Source organism: Typopeltis vanoorti, chromosome 10 (genome assembly GCF_054136105.1).
Source record: "Typopeltis vanoorti isolate ZY-2024b chromosome 10, IOZ_Tvanoo_1.0, whole genome shotgun sequence".
In the NCBI taxonomy this organism is placed as follows: domain Eukaryota; kingdom Metazoa; phylum Arthropoda; class Arachnida; order Uropygi; family Thelyphonidae; genus Typopeltis; species Typopeltis vanoorti.
In genome coordinates this window covers 74,469,773-74,490,317 of record NC_143558.1, presented here as the reverse complement: position 1 = coordinate 74,490,317, position 20,545 = coordinate 74,469,773, and the positions used below count along the sequence as shown (strand labels likewise).

At 36.9% G+C, this 20,545-nt stretch overlaps 1 protein-coding gene across 1 annotated transcript in view; it reads right to left on the bottom strand.

Moving 5' to 3' along the window:
- Nucleotides 1-19,140, bottom strand: part of LOC150102513 (activator of 90 kDa heat shock protein ATPase homolog 1) — a 173,536-nt gene extending 154,396 nt beyond the window's left edge. Inside the window, exon 1 of the mRNA XM_090399806.1 lies at nt 18,731-19,140. Coding sequence (XP_090255932.1) covers nt 18,731-18,810 — 80 coding nt within the window. The 5' untranslated portion in view covers nt 18,811-19,140. The remainder of the gene's footprint in view (nt 1-18,730) is intronic.
- Nucleotides 19,141-20,545: the final 1,405 nt, after the last annotated feature.

Below are 20,545 nucleotides of genomic sequence, written 5' to 3'. Positions count from 1 at the left end.
ATAGAGAGGAAAAGGATCCTTAAGAGATTGGAAAAATGAGAGGCCAGCTTCAAATTGGGTTTGAAAGCAGTGCAGAGATTATATTTCTTTAAAGCTCTGGCTTTTTTTTTTTTTTTTTGAAGTGCCTAGGATATCGTCATCATTAGTGTTCTGTCTCTTGACAGGTCCAATGGTATAACTCAGCAGATTCTCTTCCCCCAATTTCTTTTGTCTCTTCCTTCCTCCTTCATTTCCTGATATCTTCTTGTTCCCATTATATCATCAAGCATCATTAGTCGTCTTCTTCCTCTTGGTCACTTTCCTTCTATTTTCCCTTCTATCATTCTTTTCAGTAGGCCATCTCCTCTTAATACATGTCCTATCCAGTTATGCTTTCTTCTTATGGTCTTTAGTAAATTCCTTTCTTCTTCAACTCTTTGTAATACTTCTTCATTGGTGATTTTTTCAGTCCACTTTATAAGGAATAGTAATGGCATTACTAATCTTTCTGTTGAGAGAGATGAAGAGGAGGTGGCAAGGACAGATAATTTGTAGATTTCTTTGGCATTATAACCATTGAACAGGAAGGTTTGGCAAATAAAGGTAAGCTCTGCTGTAAGGGAAGCTTGAAGTGGAACAGAAGTTGGAGACTCTGCTGACAAGGGTTTTGATGATCCTATATTGTTGAGAAAAGAGATGGTGAGAAAGTTTATGTATGTATCTACCTGTGTGGGTAGGTTTTCTGTAAATTGAGAAAGAAAGAAAGGGTAGCATTATCTAGAAAAGGCAAGCTGCTTTTTTTTCTTTTCTCTTTTTAAATAATGAACTGGATTCTGGGATGTTGATTGCTGAGGTGGAGAAGGAAAGAGTAACGTGTGAGCCATATTGACAAATAGATAACATATCAATATATCTTAACCAAATTGAAGGTTCGAGAATAACATTATTAAGAGCATGTTTTTCAAAATGCTCTGCACAGAAATCGGTCAGAGGGGACAAGAAGGGAGAGCCCATGAAAGTACCTTCTATCTGTTTATATAAGGTGCCCTTCCAGGAGATGTAACCAGTATGGATAGCAAAATTAAAAAGATCAATAATATCAAGGGGAAAAGCATTCTTCAGTAAATTTAGAGTGTCAGAAATGGGAATATTTGTGAATAAGGAGGAGTTATCAAAGCTTAGCATGATTTCATTATTTTTTTAAACTAAATTGTGGATTAAAGATTTGAAATGTGTGAATTTTTTTTTTTTTATATAAGAAATATGGCCAGTAAGTGAAATTCAAGATTTTGCTAACTGTTTGGCTAATTTAATATTTTTAGAAGCCTTTTAAACTTTTTTTTCTCTAAAGACTTAGTAGGATCATAATCCAGTGGTTTATAAGTGGTACAGTCTCTGAGTAGAACATTCATTTTTCTATTATCACTGGAATTGAGGATCAGTAGCATCACCTATTTCAGCTCTAGTAATAATTATTATTATTAAGGGCGACTCCAAAAAATATCCTCTGAATTAATCTTATAGAAACCGTTCAGCAATTTGAATGTTTTCATCATATCTCCCCATTTCCACCTCTCAACGAATTTCTGCAACCCACAAATCTTCAACCAATTTTCATAAGGTTCATTCCATAGACCTGCTATCATCTTGGTCACTCGTCTCTGGATCCTCTCAACCTCCTCCCCATCAAGAAGAAACCTAGGTGACCAGATCTGGGCACAGTATTCGAGATGGGGGGGGGGGAGCCTTATCAAGGCTCGATACAGAGGAACAATAACTTGTTTGTCTCTGCTCATCAAAGTATTCTTCAGCATCTAAGTGATTTGATGAGCTGACTGATTTAGCCACTTTTGCAATGTGCCCCCTAAACTTCAACTCCTTACCCACCAACACTCCCAAGTTCCTGGCCTCATCAATCTCCTGGAGTTCGTGTGTAGAGGCTTAATGAAATCTGCTGGAGTACAGTTACATCAATGTGATATACTGCTGCTAATCTTTTCACCCCAAAATGCATAACCTTACATTTTGCCACATTAAATTGACATCCATTTTCCTAAGCCCAGATCTCCAATCTATCCAAATCATCTTGCAAAATTTTGACATCTTCTGCATTCACTATTGCCCTACCCAACTTTGCTTCATCAGCGAACAAATGAACAGTTCCTCTTAATTCCTTTCCTATATCGTTAATGAACAAATTAAACAGCAGTGGTCCAAGAACAGAACCCCGCGGCACACCACTAGTCACAGGCCGTCTTTGGGACTCTAATCCTAAGTAAACTACTCTCTGGTATCTCTCCATCAACAACCCACCTATCCATCTCACCAACCCCATATTCATTTCCCATATGTTGCAGTTTACGGATTAGAATTCCAAGTGGTATCCTGTCAAAGGCCTTAGCCAGGTGCAGAAGTATAACTGTAAACCCTTTACCCTTATCCAGTTCAGCCGTCACTGTGTTATAAAACGTGAGCAAGTTACTGAGGCATGATCTACCTTCACAAAACCATGCTGTCCCCATACAGTATCTCATTTTCATCACTCCATTCCTCTATTTTTCCCTTGACTACTTTCTCCAAGACCTTGACAACGACTCCTGATATGCTGATCAGTTGGTAATTTGCAACAGTAGTCTTGGATCCTCCTTTATGCAGTGGAACTATTTTTCCCTCTTTCCACCCCTTCGGGACTAAACCAGACCCGAGATTCAGATTAAACAATATGGTCAAGGGCACTGACAATTCTTTAGCCATTTCACGTACGACCAGTGCCGGTATACCATCCATTCCCACAGATGTATTCACATTAAGGTTCTGTAATAGACTATTCACCTCCACTTCATTCATCACAATTCTCATAAACTAATGGTTCCTTCATTTCTTCAATGTCACCATCTGGATGATATACTCTTGCAAAGTGCTTACTCAGTAATTCCACTATATCGACTGATTCAGTGACCTCCCTACCATCGGCATTCCTTAAAATCATTCTGCCATGTACAGTTTTTCTTTTACTTGCAGCATATTGAAAGAACGGTTTGGGATTCTCTTTAGCTTGCATGGCTAATTTTCTTTCATAATCCACTTTTGTTTTCTTACCACACTCGTTACCCTTCTGGCCTGCGCTTTATACCGGTCATGTGCCTGCAGGTCACCTTTCTCCTTAAATTCCTTCCACAGTTGTTTCTTTTTTTGCAACTCAAGTTTAATGGTGTTATTCATCCATTTAACCCCTAAGTGATTTACTATTCGGACTCTAGGTATACAATCAGCCATAACCTACTGCAAATGCTCCTTGACCTCTTCCCATGCCCTATCGACATCCAGCCCTTGCAGTTTTACATGCCATGGCACTAAACCAAGCAATCTCCTAAGCTTGTCATACTTGCCAGCATGGTAATTCCACATGTACCCTGTCTTAATCAGAAATTTCACACATTTAGCCACCTGTCAAGACCCTATGATCACTCTCACCAATAGGTGGCAACATGGTCATATTCATTACAGTCAAATTCTCAGATGCTATTACTAGGTCAAGCACTCTCGAACCCCTATTATTTTCCATTACATGCTGTCTCAGATAGTTATCCCTTAATAACTGAATAAAATCCAGTTCCTTCTTCACATGTGTCCTCTCCTCCTTCCAATCAATGTTACCATAGTTGAAATCCTCCATAATAATTGCCCTCCTTCCACTCATTTCATCAATTTGTCTACTAGACTATCTCCACCATCTATTCCATCACCTGGTCTATAGCAGCACCCAACTGTACATTTTGTTCCGTTAGTCTGAATCTCACACCAAATAGCCTCAAATGAACTCTTTTCACTATCCTGCAATACAACTTCTATTCTCTTTGGTTGCAGTTCATCAGCTATCATCAATAACACTCCTCTCCCCCATTTTATTCTCTCTGTCCCTCCTGAACACACTATACCCTACACATTCTATTCCACTAACTATATCATCTTCTGTCAGCTATGTTTCACTAATGCCAATAACCTGTGGCCAGTAAGAGCCAACCAAGGCCAAAATTTCTTCCTTTTTGTTCCTAATACTCCTGGCATTAGTATACATGAAATGCAGTGGTCCATTTTTCCCACCCCTAACTATTCCATTCTGATTTCCTGTCCTTCGTATTAGCTCGGGCTCATATACATTCTCACACTCAACTGCCTCACTGATGTCTGTACATCCACTTCCTCCCCTCCTTAATAGTTCTAGTTTCCCTGCTTTTGCACATCCACTCTCATTTCACTCAGCACCACTTTTTCCAGTCTTCGCACACCAAATCCATTCAAATGTAAGCCATCCATCTTGTACAAATCCTTTCACTCATCAAACTCACGCCACACGTCCACAAACTCCACACCACACCATCTGCATAACCTGCGCATAAAGTCATTTGCGATTATGGCCCTCCTCCCTACCTCCTCTCTGTCATACCACCCCAACAGACTCACTATCCTAACTCTATCACTCTTTTCTTTCGCTACCTCTAATAATTCCTGTAAGTCCTCTCTCATATCAAATTTATCTCCTTTCAAATCATTCATTCCCACTACAACTATCATTTCTTTCACCCTCTGCTTTTGCACACCCGATTATGTTGTCTTTGTGGACTTTTCATAACACGTGGCGCTGGCTGTTGGAGAGATTTCATTTTGGTGGTGACATTTGTGATAAACTGTTTGCAATGTCAAGCCAAATGTTGGCAACATTAGGAGGTACATTACAAACCATGCTCTATATGTCACATGATTTCTAAAGTAGGAACTTGCTGAGCCACTACTGTGGAGTTGCGACCAAGGCTAAGCACACTAATGGCTATTTTGTGATTAAAAATTTGCTAAGTTGTCATTAAACCTGTTGTCAAAAAGACACTAATGAGGTCTTTTTGACAACAGGTTTAATGACAACTTGTAGTGAAAGACTTTGCAGCTGAGAAAAACTACAAAGATTATTAAATGTTCATCTTTTATCTTCTGAAATTGTTTATGGGCAGAATTCTCAGAAATCCTCCATAGTTCGAGGTTGAGAATAGAGGAGAGTTCAACATGAAGAGAGCTGATAGCTATATTAACAGCAGATAATTTAGCACAAGTAACAGTAATTTGGAAGTTTCTCCATTTGGTTATACTATAAATTAAAGATGCCAAGAAATTATATTTGGTTTAATCTTTTATCCAAGTGTAAGCAAAGTTTGCCCTGAATAATTTCAGGACTGGGCAACTCATATATAGAGGCTAATGACTTACTGAGGACTCATCAGTGGGAGCCAGATCCGGAAGTGATACAAAAGATTGAAGTAATGCAGAAATCATATTTCCATATACGAGTAGCCAAAAGGTGTCAAACTTTGTTACTAAAATACCCTGGATTACAGATAGACGTTGGAAGTTTTTCCACTTGGTTCTATAGACTTCTGCATTACTTCAACCTTGGCATCACTTCTGGGTAGTAACCCTTTCCATAATGCATTGCATCGTACATGTCTGTAAAGATATGTGCTTTGCATTATGGGATACAAGACAAGTGATGTGAAGTCATTAGCTTTTGTATATGAGTTGCCCAGTCCAGAAATTACTTCAAGTGCAAACTTTGCTTACATTTAGATAAAGGATTAGACCAAGAATATAATTTCTTGGCATCTTTAATTTATAGCAATGATTTGTTCACGAAGAAAAGCAAAGCTCGCACATCTGTAGATGCAGAGAGCAAAATTTTGCTTTAAACTTAATGCACGTAGATATAATTCCATTGTCCCTGCGCCTTCCTTAAAAGGTGTTCCCAAGATAAACATTCCCAATTAAGTTCCCAAGATAAACGTAGCTTGGCCTTATCGAACTGTTTACCTTTGCATGCTATATCATCTCCAAGAAGAATTAGTAAACAAGCATTTAGGCCAGGGGGATCAGCAAAGTGGTCGATGTGGCTATCCAAGGGATCGATATATGTCTAGGGGTCAAAAGGGGATCAATAAATACCTAAAACTATTTTGAGTAACACCTAGTAAACATGCAATGCCAACTGGCTGATCAGCTGAGCCAACTAGGGAGAAGGCCATGCTCTCCGTGCTGAAGGCATCTACAGACACAATCAGGGCTGGTGCACATTTATTGCATATAGCTATCAGAGTGGTTCAGTGATCTGATAACTTTGAATTTACTATGTAATTTTTTTAAAGTTATAGTGCCCATAATGGCAGCCCCAATAATAAGAAGTGCCGACAGTATTCGCAAGAGTATTTAAAATTTGGATTTATACGATCATTTGTGTTGCCTATGTGCCGATTATGTGAATAGACTTTCAGTAATGATGCCATGAAGCCTGCAAAGATGAAAGACCATGTCGAAAGAGTTCACTCTGATAAGAAAAACAAAATATCTTAATTTTTTTAAAGGCACTGAAAGAAAAGATCATAAAACAATCAAATTTAAAGACATTTTTAAAAGCACTACTAAAGTGGAGATTATGAAGGAGGACTGAAGGCATCATACAGTATCTCTCTTAATATAGCAAAGAAAGGAAAACCGCATACCATTGGTGAGGAGCTCATCATACCAGCCATTAAAGATGTGATTGAAACTGTTATGAAGAAAGACTCTCAACCTATTTTAAAATGTAATCCTTTAAGTGCTAGGACAGTGAGCCAGCGCATTGATAAGATGGCCAATGATGTGGAGAAAACTCCGAGGTCAGAGCTTCAACACTGAAAGTTTTCCATCCAACTCGATGGGTCAATGTTTGGTAGTTCAAATATTCTCATGGCCCATGTGAGGTATAATAGTCAAATCATAAAGTGCATTGTTGACAAGTTTTTGTTTGCCAACTACCTTAAAGCTGATGCAAAAGGTGAGAGTTTTGCGATGCCTAGAGGATTATTTGAAGAAACGTATTGTTTCCCCCCTCAAAAAAAAAAAAATATATATATATATACAGGGTGTTCGGGATAAATTTGACAGTTTCGTAAGGAAAAAGAAAATCTTCTTTGTATCTATTAAATTTAATGAATTGACAAAAAAACATTACAGGCAGAGTTAATTACAATACTATCAACAAGATTTACTCAAAATAACCACCATTAGCATCGATCACAGCTTCAATTCTGCTTCGGAACCTCGAACAAGCTGATGCTACAGTCTCCCTGGGAAGGGCCGCAAAAACTGTTTTAATTTTATCCATTAACTGGGCTTTTGTATTACTGGAAGTGCGATTGGTGTCTTTTTCAACTGCGCCCCATACAAAATAATCCATGGGGTTAAGGTCTGGGGAGTTTGGAGGCCAAACATTTGGACTGGTGAAGTCGTAGAAATTTTCAGACAACCATTTTTGACTTTTCCCAGAGGTGTGGCAAGGGGCCGAATCCTGCTGCCATACATACGGCCTACCATTGGCTACCCTTGTTATCCAGGGCTTGACTACAGTTAGCAACTCCACGAACAAAGCCCGAATTCCAATGCCAGGGTTCTTCAACACCTGTTCCTGCAGATTTGCGAGGAATTCTGCTGTACGAACGCAATCAGATCGTCTGCTAGGGATCTTTCTTCTTGCTACATCCTCGTAGTCACCATTGCAAGTCTCTAGTTCATGCCTGATTGTTTTTACTGTATTCAGGGAGCATTGGGCAGCAGTCGTAATATCCTTATTTTGATGGCGGGCACGAATCATCATGATACAAGTTATTCTCTTCCATGATTCAGGTGGGTTCCAGCTATCCATCCTTTCTGACATCTTGTATATGAATGAAGAAGGGTCCAAACTTTTAAATGAAGAGAAGTGTGTGTTAATACATGTAACTTACGGAAAAATATAATTAATTATAAATATGTCAAATTTATCCCGAACACCCTGTGTATATATATATATATATATATATATATATATATATATATATATTACTGTAGCAGCTACCAATGGTGCACCAGCAATGGCTGGCCATTAGAGGATTTGCATTCTTACTCAAGAAAAAAGGTTCCTGACGTGTTGACTGTGTATTACACAGAAATCATCTTGTAGCCAAGAATCTAAATGGCAAACTGCATGCTGCCTTGAAAATGTATCAGGTCAGTGAATAAAATTAAAGCACATCCTCTGAAGTCGCGACTGTTTGCAATGTTGTTTGAAAAAAAATGATGAAACCTTTAACCAACTTCTTTTGCACACAGATATAAGGTGGTTGTCAAGAGGCAATTCCTTGCAAAGACTTGTTGACTTTTATGACTCCACTGTCAAGTTTCTTACAGATATGGACCAATCATTATGTGACGAGTTAAAAAAAAGTGTAAAAATCATCGTTTCTATTTGGCAGACCTATATTCAAAATTTAACAAAATACAGAAATGTCTGCAAGGTAAAGATGCTACAAGACTTACAAGCTAAAATAGGCCTATTTAAATCTTCATTGGCACATAAAGAGGTATTTTTCAAACTTACACCCTGTGACCTAGAGATATACATAAAATCACCTAGAAAAATTAAAGGAAGGTTTTAAAGTATATTTCGAGGACTTCGAGAAAATGCAGACACTGAATTTGACTTACAGGATAAGCTCGTTGATAATGTGTGTGGATCTTGAAGCTAAATCCTTATTTAAAAACAAAAGCCTCAGTGACTATTGGAGCAATGTAAATAATAATAATAATAAATATCCCAAGCTTAGTGCAGCAGTTGAACCTTTTTACTTGCATTCCCAAGTTCATACATGGTTGAAGCAGGTTTTAGCAATGCAAATTCACTTTTAATGAAGGCGAGGAACAGAATGAACCTGGAAGAGTGTGGTGACTTAAAGCTAAAACTCACCAATATTCAGCCAAATATTGATACAATGGCTACTATTCATCAAACACACTCTTCTCATTAACCATTCCAAGTAAATCAATAAAATGTAAGTAAAATTTTAATGGTCTTTATAAAATTCTTTAAATATTTCTTATCGAGAAGCAGTAATGAAGTAATTCATTTATTTAACATGATAGGGGGTCGATGAGGGTTCAAGGATTCCATGAAGAGGTCAGTGGTCTAAAATGTTTGCTGACCCCCGATTTAAGCTTAGGTGCTGATTAGCATTCATGTTACACTTCTCTGGGTTACCTTCACCACCTTTGTGATAAGTCTTCAAATTTCAATCAATCATCAAGTTCCCTTGCTAGTCAAGTTCCACTTACACAAAATGCAACTTTCCATCAACTGATCTAAATTTCAAGACTTTACATTTAGTAGCCTCAAACTGGTTAAATAAATCCCCATTTATTTAACCACCTGTGCAGCTTATTCAATTCCCCCTGAAGTGACATTATCACTAATAGCCTTTCCAAGCTTCACATCTGCAAACAACACTTTTCCTTATATAGCCCTTCCCCGACCCCATGTGTATTCCCTGTTTGATTTCATTAGTCATCCACTTTACACCAAAGCATGTTCTTTTTCACTCAAAGTATGCAACTTGTCATTCTTCATCATCACGAACCATGGGCTCACTGCCCGTTGGTGTCCGATGCCTCCTTCACTATCTTCTTCCACCTTTCTTTGTCCAGTGCACAGTGTCAGTTTCTGTACATCCATTCCACACCAGTACTTTATGTCATCTATCCATTCTCTGTATGATCTACCTCTTCTGTTTACACCATCCATAATACTAAACATGAATGTCTTTATCTTCTGGTCTTCACTCATTCTGCAGATGTGTCCAAATAATTGCAGCTTCTGTTTTATAATCTTCTGCATTAGATTCTCCTTTGGTTGTATCTTCTGATAGAGCTCTTCATTTGTGATTTTATGTACCCATCCTATTCTTAGAATCTTCCTGTAACAAGTTCTTTTAAATACCAAAATTATTTTTCTTGATTCCTTATTTTGCTGCTGATAAACTTGCCATTGCTGCTGATAAATTTCTTTACTATCAAATGTGCTGGTGATCTTGCCCAATTCTTCCTTCCATGGAATTGGCCCCAAGTTAATTTATTATAATCACTGCCTTAATCAAATTATTTTCTTCCTGATACTCCTACATATGTATTCATCCTCCAAGTCAAATTACAAGATAACTCTTGCCACCCAGGGACAAGGATGAGTTTTCTACTACAATCATGTCCTCTAATACCAGGACTAAATCCAAAATTCAAATTTTATGTTTTCATGTTCCCTCTATTGCACATTGTTAAGACTACTAACATCTATCATAATGAGCATTCATTTTGTACTTGCCAACTATGGATGAGATTAATATGAGAAGCATGGCTACAGTTGTTTAATACAGACTGATTGAATGACATAAACTAATGTTTATGCCTTTCAATCTGAAAATGCAAATAAAAATTTGGTATTTTAATAATCCTGATGTTTTCTGCATAATTTGACAACTTAAACAGCTGAAATGTTCAGAGAGCAATATCTGATAGGAAAATCAGAAAGAAAAATGAATAATTCCAATAGAAAGAAAATGTCTTTACACTGGAATTATACTTTCATTCCATATTTAGTGTCTTTCACCAAGTAGTATTACTCTTCCAGATGCCACACTGGTTAAAAAAAAAAAAGCAGGATCATTTCATTACATCTCGCTTCAGTAGTATTACTACCTGCCATAAAATTACTGAATTCAAAGGAGGAGGAGAAGGGATAAACATCTTAGGCAGGCCAATGAAAGATCCAAGGGGAGACCAGATAAAAGAGTAAAGTTCCTAAAGAGGACTAGTTACTGGGACTCAAAGATGGATTGACACATAAATTTTTCTTTTTGTAGATACACTACAAAACTAAGTCACATGCATATATATATATATATATATATAATTGAAATTAAAATATCTGATATTACTGTTAGGTGCTTTTAAACTATAGCAAATTGACAAAAACATCAGTCTGGTCTCATATTAGTAAAGAATCAATGAATGGAACAGTCTGTAAGAAATTTATCAAATCCAATTCACATGCAACTGAATTTCAGTGCTTATTTGCAAGTCTAATTATTTGACAATGAGAGCTAGGTTGACTACTGGTGGGTCAAATTAATAAGCCTCTGTTCCCTGCTTACAGGAAGTAGATGAAAGATTTTTTGCTTGACTTGAAGTTCCTGAATACAGGAAATTTTATAAATTGCATGAATAAAATAGTGTAACCCACATAAGATTGCAAGACCAAACTCATATCACTGTCATGCATGAGCAAGAGGGTAAGAAAAAAGGAGAAATCTTTTCACAGTATTTGAACGCTTAAGCTGTATTTTGAGGGGGAAGACAGAGTGTGGGAGGCTGTTTAAAAGAGCAGAAGTGGAAGGAATGAAAGAGGAAGCAGAGAAGTTGGTTCAGCAAGTTTCAAGCTGAACTATAAATGGAAGTTAGTTACCAAATGATAGTGGCCAATTCCGCAGAGCATCATCTGTCAAAGTACCTGCAGAATAAACATAATGCAGAAAATGAACATCAATGGCAGAGGAATTGAAGTGGATCTGTGAGTGGGAGAAAGATCACTCACTAACATCTTAGAAGATTTTGATGCACCGCTCCAAATGAGAGCAACACTGTATGGCTGGGAATGTTTACCATTTGTATAGAGTTAGCAGCTATAAAGGTGTGAAAGTGTATTGAGCAGAAAAGTACAATTTTCTTGGCAACTGTAGAAGCTATGGTTGTGATGCATTTGTGCTTGGAAAGGTTAGTAGTGCAGGTCAATCCAAGAAGGGAAATCTGGTCACGTTTGGATATCAGGGCATCACTGAAAGTTAGGGGAAGCAATGAGTGCACTTTCTTATGAGAGATCAGACAGAACTGAGTATTAGTGATACTGAAGTCAACAAGGTTTTCCTTGCCCAATTGAAATACAGCTAGGAGATCAGTTTGGGACACTGATCATGGTGGATCTTGAGTTCTCACAAATGGTCACAAGGTTTGTCAAATGAAATTGAGGAATGGAAGTGTACTGTCATCTGTAAAGCTACGATAAGATTTGCAGTTTCAGAGAGAAGGTCATTTATATATAGAAGGAAGCGTGGCGAAAGTAGAAAACCCTGGGTACACCTGTGTTGGTGGGGAAATCTGAGGAGAGGAATAAATCCACCATGACTTACAGTGAGCAACAAGTGAGAAAGTTGGCAAACCAACTGCAGAATGTGAGAAGCAGACCAAAGAATGCCGCTTTAAATAAGTCCATGTGCCACACCCAATCAAATGCATTTGAAATGTCAAGAGCAACAATGTAGTTTCTTCAAATTTTTCCACGGCTAGGGTTCAAAAGTGGGTGGTGATGGCTAGAAGATCAGTTGTGGTTTGAGAATGTAGAATCCATATAATCGATCACTGATTAGTTGGTAAGTCTCCTGGTGATGCAGAAGTTGGCTGTTGACCTTCTTCATAGTTTTAGAGAGAATAGAAGTGAGAGCAACTGGATGGTAGTTGGTTGGTTGATTTATCACCATTCTTGGAACAGACTGGATGAGGACCTGTTTCCGTGCTGTAGGGGTAGAAGCAAGTTGAATGAGATACACTGAAGAGGCAATAAAGGATAGGTGTTAGATTGAGGCACAAGTTTTTAACATAATAGGTGGGATACCATCAGGACCTAATGCTGTGTTTGTGTTCATGTTATTAAAGATTCTTTAGATTTCTTTCTGGTAGAAAGTTATGGGTGACATGGAGTGAGTAGCTCTTGGTAAAGTGGGGGAGGGGGACTTTTGTACTGGTCATCAATAGAGAAATTGGAAGAGAAGAGTGATAACAGTAAGGCTGGCCTTGTCTTTGAGTGAGGTAGCTATGGTACTATCTATAGTTCAACCACAGATGAAAGAACCCTCGACACTTTGGTACATGGCAGAAGGTGAATCCATTTCAATAATAGGGTATCAATCCATTTCATGGGATGACATCGGAAAATTAGCTTTTCTTTTATGAACATTCTAGTTTTTAAAGTGGTAACTATTTTACTTGTATAACAGTTAGAAAATTTTACGTATAAAGCACATAATTTCGTGTGTTGGTGATGAATTTGTATATACCTTATTTCTCCCCTTCAACATGAATTGACTTCTTGGCACTCTGCCCACAGTTGAAAGAACTATGGTTCTTTCAACTGTGGGCAGACTATAGATGTGAGAGTGATGGAAACATAGGTGGACAAAAGCTGAACCATGGCTTTGGTAAGAGAATACAGTTATCTGGAAGAGTGACGGCTGTGACAAATTTCAGCCTATTCATTAGATGGTTTAAGAATCAAAATTATGAATTGTAGTCACTGCATGCTACAATTACTTTAGGAAATCAATTTAAACTTCATTATTACTGCAACATCATTTTAAAAAAATAATAAATAATAATTCCATCTTCAAAAACATGGAAGTGTCTTTCCTGGAGTACATAAAATCTGATTCTTTTTATCTTCAAAGTTGCACAAGAAATGATGACCACAATATGGAATTCAGTGATGGATGATCTAATATGAAATTAGACTGATTCACAATGCTTCCCATCTATCTGACTGACAGTGCTATCCATCTACAAATGAAACCATGTTTCTATTTTATTTGTGTGGGGTTCCCCCATTCCTCGACTGCCCCTTAGGACTGGTTGAGCCCTTCTAATGAGGGATAAAGTACTATATCCTATGACTAGTCTGTGTCTTTGTGGGCTGGTTTGCCTCCTTACAGGATGAAAACCCCCAGATACACTGGGGGGGGGGACCCTGCTGTCCATACTTAAGACCAGCTAACTTAGCTATGGCTGAGAAAGATCCTTAAACTCCTCACGTCGTCAACAGGAATCGAACCTAGGACACTCCTTCCCCAGGCATATGGTTGTGAAGTGCATAGCCACTAGGCTAATCGGCATGCTTCTATAATAAACATAGAAACAAACAAGTATATAAAAAGCAAGCAAAATGAGAAAATAAATAAAATTGCTTCTATACATACTTGCAGGCCTTGTGATGATGATTATGGACAAAACATTGTAGAGATAAATTCTTTCCAACATTCTAGATCAGTTTTCTGATGCGATCAATGAAAAGGTAATTATTTTAACATAGCTAACTAGCAAACAGCTAGGGACTGATAGGCAAATCACATGGTATAGAGCCCTCAACTTTTGAATAGCCCTCTACTTTAATAGTAACTGCTACAGAAAATTTCCATGGGTTGTAATCACTCAATGTCATGAAATAATTTAGTCAAATCACCTCATTCTTGTTTCACAGTTATATATTTATGTAAACTTCAACATGAATGATTACTTGAGAACATTGCTTTCTCTGAAAATATATAAAGAAAGAAAACAAATTGAAACAAACATTACCCTAGAAAACTAGGTCTTATACAGAATACTCATAATACACACTTGTCAAAATTACTACAATACAAGTGTTTTTTATGTGGAAAAATTACATGAACTTCATGTTTCTAAAATACTATTTTCTAACAATGATGATAATACAATAATAGTGATAGCGATGATTATAAGAAATTTTCTTATGATTCTTTAGGAGTAATGGTCCTAGTACAGAGCCCTGGGGCAAGATTCCGCTCCACTATACACCACTCTCCAATGTCACCCCTATTCATGCAACCAACCTCATATCTATTTCCATAGTATTCTGTCAAATGGCTTTGTAAAGTCCAGCAGTATCATAATGTATCCATTTTCTTTATCCTATTCCGTGTCACCTTATTATAAAATGCGAATAAATTACGGAGGCAGGGGCCTCCCTTTTACAGAGCCATGCTGCCTCCTATATAGTATCATACTTCTATCCATCCATTCCTGAATTTTACTTTTAACCAACTTTTCCAATACTTGAACCACCACTCCACAGATACTAATTGGTCTGTAATTTGCTACTTCTGTCTTGGAGCCACATCATGTAATGGAACTATTTTACCCACTTTTGACTCCCTTGGAACCTTGCCAGAGCTGAGACAGATTGAACAACTTTGTCAGAGACACTGCCAGTTCAGTTACACATTTCCTAGCACATGAGTGATATACCATCCAAGCCCACCACTATATTCACATTAATAGTTTAACATATTTAACATATTGAGGTAGATGAACCTCCAGTTCATCTACCTCAATTCTCACATCAGTAACTGCAAAGTCACCACCCGGATGACATACCCTTGCAAAGTGATCACTCTGTAAATTTCTTCTGCTTCTATCATTTTCCACCATCAACATGAAATAAAGTTATCATTCCATAATCATTCTTTCTCTTACTTGTTCTGTAGTGGAAAAATAAAACTCATTTGGATTAAACCTGCTTAGCTAATTTTTTCTCAAAATTTGATTTAGCCTTCCTTATCATACTTGTTACCCTTCTTGGTTGTGCTTTATATTGCTCCTGAGCATACTGTTCACCTTTTATATTTCTTCTATAATTTTTTTTTAGCTGTTTTATATTGCTGTTCATCCACTTAATACCCACTCTGTTTATCCTCCTGATTCTAGGTATACAGTCTGATACTTCCTTGCTCAAACAATCCCCGACCGCTTCTCGTGCACTAATGACATTCATTCCATGTAGCTTCTTATGCCAGGCAATGTTCAAAGTTTCCCCCTAAGTTTATCACAATTGCCAGCTTTGTAATTCAGCATAAACCCTTTCTTGACTGAAAATTCCCATACTGAGCAACCTCCCAGGACATGACTGCACAGTCACTTTCCCTGATCAGAGTAGAGTTGCTACTGTAGTTAGATCTTTTGATGCTATTACCAGATCCAACACTCTCCAACCCCTGGCTCCCTTCACCACCTGCTATTTCAATTATCCCTTAGTAACTGTATAAATTCCATTTACTTCGCCATATGCCCTTTCCTCTTTCCAATCTATATCACCATAGTTGCAGTTCTCCCATAACTGCTTGGTCTGCATTCATCGTAATGATCTGCTGATGCATGTCATCCACATCTTCTGGACACCCAGGGCTATAGCAGCAACCAACAATATATTTTGTCCTATTAGCATCTATCTCACATCAAAGAGCCTCAAATGAACCATTTCCCACAGAACTAAAATCCTCCTTAACATGTAAGCAGGTTAACATGAATGTCAACCTGCTCTGAATGTTAATCCACTCTCTATATGAAAAATATGCTCTCATGTACTTCATAAAAACAGATGGATAACAACCATCTCATGAAATACATTCAGGATATGTGTACCAAACACTGGACAAAATTATGTGGAAAAAAAAAAAAAAAGTACATGAAAATATGAAGCACAGGATTTTGAAAAAATATGATTTTGAAAAATATGAACACAACTCTTCAGTGATTTTGATGTTAACCAACATGCTCTATGCACACCCATTGATTTTTCAGTGGATTTAGGGTGAAGAGCACATAATGCAAATAAATTATCTTCAGTTTAAAATACCCTTATAACATGTTCCTCAGATGTTGAAATTGGATTCCAAGTAGCGAAGAGAGAACAAAGAGTTGTTTCTGCAAGCAAAGCAATATGGTCAATAACAACATGTAAGGTCTATATTTTTATTATATAGGCATCTCCATGGAGTTCGAAGACTCACTGCAGGAAACCTAATCAACCCCAACAATCTATCATACCTCTCCTTGAACCCATTAACAGACAAAGCATTCACAACTGACTCTAGCAAACCATTCCACTCATTCACAACTATCCAAGCAGAAATACCAAATCCTCACACCCCTACTAACCACACCTTTATTCAACTTCGAGGAAAGATGCCTTGTTCTGGTCCCTCTAGCCAAGCGCTGAAATTTCCCGTGCATCTATCCTATAAAATCCTTTAAGCAACTTAAATGTTTCTATCATATCCCCCTCTTTTTCTTAAATCAACCAACTTCTGCAATCCACACACCTTTGATCTGTCATCAGAGGGAATATTCCACAGGCCACTCACCTCTGAATCCTCTCCGCCGCCTCCTCATTCCTAAGAAACCTAGAGACCAATCAAGCACAGTAATCCAGATGTGGACATATCAAAGCCTTATAAAGAAGAATAAAAACTTCCTTATTCTTTCTTGTTGATGTGTTCTTCAATACCAAAGTAATCTTATGAGCTATCTTAGCAATATAAATTAAAGATACCAAGAAATTATATACTTGGTTTAATCCTTTATCAAGTGTAAGCAAACAAATTTGTGCTGAAATATATATAATCAGGACTAGGGCAATTCGCATAAAGAAGCTAATGATGACTTCACATCACTTGACTTAATATCCCATAATACAAAGCACTTCTAATTACCAGTATGTATAATGCTATGCATTATGGGAACGGTCACTACCTAGGCTGGTTTTGACGTTTATTGAGCTCGTCAGTGGGAGCCAGACCCAGAGGTGATACTAAGGTTGAGGTAATACAGAAGTCATATTTTCATATACTTAGCAATATGTTCACTAAACTTGAAGCTAGAAATTTGGGGGGTTGAGTTCATCTATTTCCTAAAGTACAGTGCCATCAATATGGTACACAGCTTGTAATTTATTTATCCCAAATTGCATAACTTTACATTTCTTGACATTAAACTGACACCCATTAACTTTTGCCTATAATGACAGCCTATCTAAATTGTCCTGCAAGCTCTCCACATCTCACCTTGATTAACTATTATTCTATCTAATTGCACATCATCAGCAAACAATTGAATATTTCCTATGTCATTTATGTACAAATTAAACAGCGATGGTCCCAGTACTGAACCTTCTAGCACACCACTAGTCACCTGTTTTTGCCTTGATTCTGTCCCTCCATATACCACTTTTTGATATCGGTCCAGAAGCCACCCTCTTATCCACTTACAAGGAGTCATATCCATCCCCATTTGTTCTAATTTGTGTAACAGCGTTCCACGTGGTATTCAGTCAAAAGTCTTTGAAAAATTCAAATCATCGTGTAGCTATTTCCTTTATCCAACTCAGTGGATTTAGGGTGAAGAGCACATAATGCAAATAAATTATCTTCAGTTTCTATTATAAAAAAGTCAAAAAATTGATAAGGCCTGACCGATTCTTCACAAAGACATGTTCACCCTCATACAGTAACATATTTTATCCACCCAGTTTTGAATTCAATTTTTCTAGTACTTTTACAACCACACCTGTGGTGTGGTGTGGTGCAAGGCAGACAAACGAAAGAGTGCTTCTTCGGTACTGGATGTTATGTGAATTGTGTTGGTTAAGAAAGAACTTGGTTTACTCTTAGACTTTGGATTGCTTGGAGATATTCATGTAAATAGGTTCACTTACACATTACGATGGCTATATAACGTTATTTAAGAGCTTTTATTTTATTTTATTTTTTCATTTTTAAGGTTAAATAAAATAAACAAATGCTAATTTTTGGTCTCTGCAAGATAAGCACTATGTCAAAATTATGCTTTTATATTAGGCCGGCCTGGTTGGCCGAGTGGTTAGCGTATTCGCTCTCCAGCCAAAAGGCTGCGGGTTCGAATCCTGCCATGGGCTTGGATGTTTGTGATTGTATGTGAAAACACTAGTGATAGTGGTTCGTTGTAGAATGTGGGTGGAGGAGATAGAGAGTGATAGAGTAGATGCCCTCCCTCGATGAGTCTTTGGCCTCCCGGGAGGTATCAAGTAATAATAATAATGATATATAATGTCAATGGCTGATTTGACTCAACAGGGGAATAATAATATATAAGTTCAAAAATATATAAGTGTCAATAAACTCAACTGGCAATTCTACTTAGTACGGCATATATTATCGAACAGTAAACCTGAAAGTCAGTATAAAACAACTATTTAAAAATATACATTTACCAATGCCAATTATTAACATTTGTTGCATCCGGCCGCTCTTCAACTATCCATCGTGGATCACCCAATCCCCATTTTGCCATTTTTAACTGCCTGGTATTTTGTTACTACTTTGCAAAAGTACTATAAAAAAGTAGTGATTACATATATATCTTCAAATACAACAAAATATCCAAAAGTCCAGCGTCTGGCTGACACGTCCGGTTTAACAACGCACAATCACATACGGCAGCTCCTGGAAACTTCGAGAAAAAGTACTCTTCTTAAATATACAGTTATACGTGTGCTGCACATAATCAACCAAACCACTCCACAGAGTGCGTCTTGTCAAACTTTTATGTTACATTGGAAAATATCATATCAGTTATTTCAGATTTAGATGCATAATTATTATTTTAAGTGGATCTTATATCTATGATATTATTTATTAATGCTTAACTGAGTACAAATTAAAGGTGCCAAGAAATTATATTCTTGGTTTAATCCTTCATCCAAGCGTAAAAAGTTTGCTTATACTTCGATAAAGTTTGATTACGCTCAGGGTGACCACCCAACAAAAAAAAGTTTGTACCAACTTATGCAGGAAAAAGGTACTAAATCTGAAAAAAAAAAAAAAGTACTAGATTTTTATGCAACATTTTATGTAAATAATGTAGCATTAAATTTTCAGTTATTTAATATGCTATTTACATATATACAGGAGTTACAACTCACAAGAAAAACACTGGAAGTATTTATTCATTATTTTTAACACTTTTGGCTAAATGAATTAACTCTTCAGAAATAGTAAAGTCTGTAGCTGATGAATGTTTCAATTTTTCTTTTGTCAAAAGGAGTCCATTCATCAAGGGAGTTTATAGTTGATTTCTTATTTTATTTTTATTTATTGTCACTGCTGAAAATATTCTTTCAGTTTTTGCGGATGATGAGGGAGGCACAGTACAGCTTTTACTAATGTTGTTAAATTAGGAAACATTTTTTCTCCTACCGCATTTTTCATTTCAAAAACTTAATTCCAAAAAAACATGAATTCTTGACCTTTTTCCAATGCTTCTACAGTCTTCAATAGTTGCCATTCTCAATCGAGGTCTTCATAACTATTTTCTTCAATAACATTAGAAAAATTTACAGCAAGTGGCATTATACTGTAAAAACAGTCTGATTTGCACATTTCAGGATTCAGCATCTCTGAACTTTTTAATACAGGATCTTTAAAATTTATTCGTTTGAAAACTTAGCTACAGAACTTAACATAGAAGGACAAACCTTTCACCTTGAAGTGTCTTATGTCTCTTTCTGGAACTTCACTCTTATCTAAACTCATTAGAAGGGCTTCCACTCTTTCCCCCTAGATATACATTTTTTATGTCTAAAAATTGACCATTGTCAGCTGGATTTATCTTTTCAATTGATGTATTTGTAACATATTGAGATTTCATGAAATATTTCATGATCATTTTCATTTTATCTCCTACTGATGAAATTAGAAGATGAAGACAATATCCAGTGACTTAGTAATCTAAATTTAGATTTACTACTGTTGGTAGGATGAATGCTAAGAAGCGAAAATATGCCATGATTAAGGGATTTTGTAGTGTTAAAACTGATTTGGCTTGTTCAATTCCATCTTCTACTGCGCTCAAGATAAAGTATGAAACTAAAGCATTCCATTGTCCTACTATTCTTTGCACAACATCATGCATTGAGAGCCAACGAGTTTTACTCAACGTCAGCGAATTATGTGGTTTTAAGTTTGATAGCACATGAATTTCTTTCAATTCTGTTAATCTTTTCGGTTTCTTTTGTAAGAATTGTAAA